General features: G+C 42.0%; 1 protein-coding gene across 1 annotated transcript in view; it reads right to left on the reverse strand.

Annotated features, from left to right (window-relative positions):
- Window positions 1-815, reverse strand: part of WDR44 (WD repeat domain 44) — a 78253-nt gene extending 77438 nt beyond the window's left edge. Inside the window, exon 1 of the mRNA XM_054580330.1 lies at window positions 341-815. Within this exon, the coding sequence (XP_054436305.1) occupies window positions 341-417 (77 nt within the window). The 5' untranslated portion in view covers window positions 418-815. The remainder of the gene's footprint in view (window positions 1-340) is intronic.
- Window positions 816-6000: the final 5185 nt, after the last annotated feature.

A 6000-nucleotide genomic window follows, 5' to 3' on the forward strand; every position in this document is an offset into this window, starting at 1 on the left:
CTTTAATCTACGATCCCCAAGGCCAAAACGGATGTTTCAAAGGTAAGCACTGAACCCCACAAACACAGACCGCCGACTCTTAGACACGTCAGCTGTCCCACCTCGCAGAAAACTGGGAAAGATGAGAAAGGGTTTCAGGAAGAGCCCCATGGGCCTTTCACCAGGGAAAGGAAGGGGTTTACCCGAGGTGGGCGATCCCCCATCCCCCGACTCACTCTGAAGTGCCCGAGAACGAGGAGCAGCGGTGGTGGACACAGCGAGACCGGCGAGGGGTGGAGGGGGAAGGCGCGGGGGAAGCCAGGGGACCAGGACGCCCGGCTTCTGGGCCATAGTTACTTACCCTACAGGGTAGCCGCCTCCTAGGTGCACATCTTCGGGGGCATCAAAGAATTCCTCGGTGTCGCTTTCCGACGCCATTTATAGGACACACCCGCGGGCAAGGGGGCCGACGTCGCCTGGGAGGGTGACTCTCGTCTCCTGCTAGCCGTCCTCCACCCTGGCGAGACCGTGGGGTGGTGGGACCCGCGCGAGGATGAGGAGGGAACAGACGATCTGGAGAGAGGAGCCGGTTAGGAGCAGGGGGGCGCCGTCAGCTGCCTGGCTACGGGAATGACCGGCAAAGCGGCCGTCTAATGAGAGGAGACGGCGCTGAGTCCAGGGACTGCTGCTGCTGCCGCTCCCGGCAATACGTGTATAAGGAGAACGAGAAAAGAGGCGGTGGCTCTCCTCAATGGGGGAGGGCGGGCGCGCGGACTGGAGAAGGTCCACTTTCTCCCGCAGCAGTAATTACAGCAGCTGCAAGAGCTAGTTGATCGTAAAATACTGACGCGCACCTACCCTCGCGAGATTTCGGGCGGGGCCGCTAAAGAGCGGGCGGGGCGAAGAGCAGGCGGGGGCGGTTCCAGAGAGGCAGAGCTCGGATTTCTTCGGCCCGAGAAGCCTATCAAAATGGCGCAAGCGCGTTGAGGGCGTCCAGGAGGGCCGGAAGTAGCCGAGAAGGGTGGGGATGAGCTCCAGAAGGGAGGAGTTTAGAACCTGCGCAGGAGACGCGGGGTACCCGGCCCCTGAAGGAACGCGCCGGACGTAGCGGGGAGGAGGGTTGGGCCCGGTAGAGCGTCTTATCCGCTAACTCTGCGGTTCCTGAGAGAGGCATTTTCAGAGGGGTGATTTTGAGTCTGCTTTTTTTTTTCTTTTTTAAGAGGAAATGCTCTCGGGAAACGTTGGCATTGTGGTTTGCATTCACATCGTTTTACCTAACTTATCCAAGCCCGGAATAGCCCACCCTAGGGCATAGGCGGGTCCACTACCTTTAGCATTACAGGAACAGCGTGCCCTATTTACTAGAAGATCTTTAATTGAGATCCCTAGATACGGTTCTTGCAGGCCACAGGGTGGGGTCCGTGAGAGATACGTGGGGAGTGTGCCAGTTCCATGGAGTAATAATGAATTTATTGCTGGAGGTGAGCCTATTAAGGCCTCAGGGTATTTTTTTTTAACTCTACAACTACGCGTTGCTGCCCACTTAATGTGAGAGAAGTTCTTACATACTGGCCAGTATGTGCGTCAATCAAATGGTAAATACTATTAATGAGATTATGATCCTTCGCTACCCAATATCCAGTGATGAAAATAGATACTTTATAAAAGACTAAGATGCTCACTCTTAAGGATCATTGACAAAGTGATAACATTAACTTTCTGCGTCATTGTGAAGTACCTTTATTTTTCCCATTGACATGACAGAAAGGCGCTCTGAGCTGTTCGCACAGCCTCAGGTATTGCTCAAGATGGCAGCAGAAAAGATTGGATTGGGACCAGGGGCATGGCCTCAGAAAGGTTGGAATAGGACTCTAGATTCCTCCTTGTAAAGCAACCAGGAAAATATCTGGTGTTGTCCGGCAGACTTGTGTGAAATTAAATGCCATGTGCTGTGTACTGTAACACCCCAGCCAGTTCAGGGACAGCACTGCATATTTAAATATGGTAATATTTCTTGCAGTAAACCATATGATTATCCATACAGGGTAAATAAATACCAGTAAGCAGCCTCGTTCAGTTTAGGTCAGATACTACTGCCAAATAAATTTAGGTTAGATGAATTTGACTATCAAATAAGTTACTAAAAATACAAAACAAGAATTTTTGGTTTCCAGAGCTTTTTGGATTTCAGACTTGCTGGCAAGGGATTTATAGAACATTGGGAGGATATGACTTTTGTCGCAATCCAGTAATTGTTAGTTTTTATGTGTTTTAAACATGTTAATTTCCTGGGGACAAAAATACATTTCAAAGTACTGACCTCTATTTTGTTGCTCACCAGGAAAGATGATTTTTTCCTTATAAATTATGAAAAGATAAAAGTAAACTACTGAATTTATTCTCTTGCTAGTTGTCTAATAGTAAATGTGTTTGCCTTAAAATTTAGAGGGTTTAAAAAATTTTTTTTTAATTTTTTATCATGTACTGTTCTAGGTGCTGAGGACAATTCAACCATGAAGGAGAAAACTTAGTTCCTATCTTCAGGAGCTCACAATCTAGCAATGAAGACAAATATGGAGTCCTAATTTGGTGCATTTTTTTCACTATACCATACCACCTCTCTTGGACCGTTTAAAGTACCTTAAACATCATACTTAGAAAAAGTCGAAATAGAATAGGAATGACAAACTGATAACATTTTTAGATCTATTAAAGTTGTCTATTTAAATACTTGGCTCAGTGGTTTGAGTGCAGGCCTGCAAATCAAAGGGTCGCTGGTTCAATTCCTAGTCAAGGCACATGCCTGGGTTGCAGGCCAGGTCCTCAGTGGAGGTGCATGAGAGGCAACCACACATTGATGTTTCTCTCCCTCTCTTTCCCCTTCTGTTCCTCTCTCTCTAAAAACTAAATAAATAAAATATTTATTTAAAAATGCTTTGATCAATTGTACGAGAAAGCAAATTTTTCTGGGAACATTAAAACACATATGTACTGCTTATCAACCTTTTTTAAAAATTTTAAATTTATTGGGGTAACATTGGTTAATAACATTATATAACTATCATCCTTTTTAAGGATGTGAAAAGATGTGTTTGTTTTGCCTGATACATCTGCTCTTGGGTTTTAAAGCAGCAGGTTTTAGGTTTAGTCCAAGGCATTGGTTTTGAAGCTTTTTTCCTTATTGGAAATGAAACCCCTTAATCAAACCTTTAATCAAATCAATTTCATGCAAAGTCCATATAGCATAAAAATAAAAACTTCTCTACTTGAAGCAGGGATAGTTCAGGTCCCTGCCTGCTTGGCCGTCTAAGCCTCCAGAGACTGTCCCCAAGGCTTTATTAAAAAAAATAGAATATGATTCCATGTCTCTGGTTCTATTTTGCATGTTAGTTTATTTTGTTCATTAGATTCCTCCTGTAAGTGAGATCATATGGTCTTTGTCTTTCATCGACTGGCTTATTTCACTTGGTATAACGCTCTCTAGGTCCAGCCAGGCTGTCGCGAAAGGTAGGAGGACACAGACAACAATGATGTGGGGACTGACTGTGGGAGCGGGAAGTGAGCTGGGCAGAGGAGGGCAAAGGGAGAAAGATTGGGACAACTGTAATAGAATAACAATAAAAAATAGAAAATAAAAACTATTGGTCCAAAGCAGGTGTTGGCAAATTATTGTACACTGGACAAATCTGTCTTGCTGTCTGTTTTTGTAAACAAAGTTTTATTGGGACACATCCCAGCCTATTTGTTTATATATGTCCCATGAAGCCTAAAATAATTACACTCAAGCTCTTTACAGAAAATTTTGCCAACCCTTAACCCATAGGATAGTATTTTCTAGGGTACCCCAGACCTGAAAGTACTGATTATTTTAATCAGTTTTAACACAGAATCATATTTAAAGATAAAAACGAGGATAAAGCCTTTTCACGCCTGGCTCATTCATAATGACTCTTTTGAAAAGAAAGATTTTATTTTTTTATTTTTAGAGAGAGGGGAAAGGAGGGAGAAAGAGAGAGAGAGAAACATCCATCAGTTGCCTCCTGCAGCGCAGGCATGTGCCCCGATCGGCAATGGAACCGGTGACTTTTTGCTTTGCGGGGCAATGCCCAAGAAACTGAGCCACATTGGTCAGGGCTTGTTCACAATGACTGTAAAAACTACACAGGTCTAAGACTAAGGTGGGTTTAAGAAAACTTGTTATGCTCCCTTAACTGCATAACATAAACTCTACTCAGGAGTTCCAAAAGCTAGAGTACTGAACAACTTTGTGGGGTACTTGCTTTCCCCTATTGACAAGAATACAAATTGGCAGTATCCTTCGGGCCATTTTGCTCCAACCCAAGGGCAATCACTCAGAACATCAGTGATAACATTGTAATGCATGTAGGCTTTTTATGTATAGGGTTAGGTGATTTGAAATACAGTATTGACATGAAAAGATTTAATATTGGAATTTCTGTGATAGTTTTTATGGATTTTGAAGCATCATAATATATGAAAAACACTTTGAAACTGGCCAAACTCTGTCAGGGCCAAGATAAAATTCTGTAAAACATTATTAACCATCAATTATCTGAAAGGTCAGTTGTGTTACAGATAATAATATCAAAAATAAAAATCATTTTTATTTGGCTTTGTAGTCTTTATATCTTTCTCAAATCCACTCATTCACATAATCAAATACAGACTGCTATAGCACTTGCTTATTCTTTTGTGATTACTGTAGTGTGTTAGAGAGCAGTATGAACATAAGATGAATTTTGCATTTGCTTATGTGCAATTCTGTTAGCCAGAAACACTAGTTGAAAGCAGAAAAGTACATCCAGCAGAATTAAGTCATTTAGGAATACACAAAATACACACACACACACACACGCGCACACACGCCTCAAACTTCTACGAGCTACTGTAGTTTATTGGGTGTATTTTGAGTCACACCCATCCACCACATCTAGTGTTACTAAGTTTCCCTCTGATTTCAGAGAAACTTCCTTCCATCACTTTGCAACAACTCAAAAGCGGCAAACCCTTTAATACCCATTTCCACAAGCAAATTTCAGGTCTTTTTCAAAATGAAGTGCTATATTTATTGTAGTATTTATCTATTTCCTAACCATTTAACATGTAAAAGTCTGCCTCCATCTTTATTAGGTTTGTATCTTTTTGTATGTGTGTCACAAGGTTTTAAAATGTACTCTTAGCCCCATTTTTCCCATAAATCCAGTGGGTTTTATCGATCAACTTTGCATAATCCAGTGATTTGTAAGAAAGCTTATGTTACCATATAGCAGCACTGACTATAGTCCAGTGCTTAATCCAGGGTCCAAGATATATTAATACTCTCTCTTCTTGTTCACCTCTCATCGTTACCTATCTCTGTTTCTTTTCGTATTTTGGCTTCAATTTTCCTATGGTAGGTAGACCACTTCCTTCTTGTAGTCAGCAAAGACTATAAGCAACTTCAGTTTATATCTTAACAAATCTCAGTTCCAAAAGAAGTGAGACTTTCTCTCAGTGTTCGTATATTACATCTCAGGGATGATGTTGATTAATTTTAGGAAATCCTTCCAGCTAAGAGCACAGAGAATTCTTATTTGTAAGGCCTGGGTCAGCTGATTTCCTGCCGAATACCATGTGGGGAGATACTGCTGTGATTGTCTTCCTCGCTAGGACCAAATGGAGTTATGTAATGGATGTTTTTTCAAGAAGGGGTTACTAGCAGGCTAATCACAGATTATTAAAGATTCTGTCTCTATATTCATTGACATCACGAGAGTTCATGATAAGTTAAATGAAAACAGTTATACAATACTGCGTGTAGAATAATCCCACTTTATGTAAAATGATTTATCTACATATTTATATGTGTATATAAGCATAGAAAATTCTGGAGGAATGTTCACAAATAATTGATGGAGATTGTCTTTGGTTGCTGATTAAAATAATAGCAAGAGGCCCTGGCTAGTGTGGCTCAGTAGATTGGGTGCCAGCTTGTGAACTGCAATGTCAGTGGTTTGATTC

The sequence above is a fragment of the Pteronotus mesoamericanus genome, unplaced genomic scaffold (assembly GCF_021234165.1).
Source record: "Pteronotus mesoamericanus isolate MK-2021 breed Mesoamerican mustached bat unplaced genomic scaffold, CSHL_Meso_final contig_57, whole genome shotgun sequence".
Lineage (NCBI taxonomy): Eukaryota > Metazoa > Chordata > Mammalia > Chiroptera > Mormoopidae > Pteronotus > Pteronotus mesoamericanus.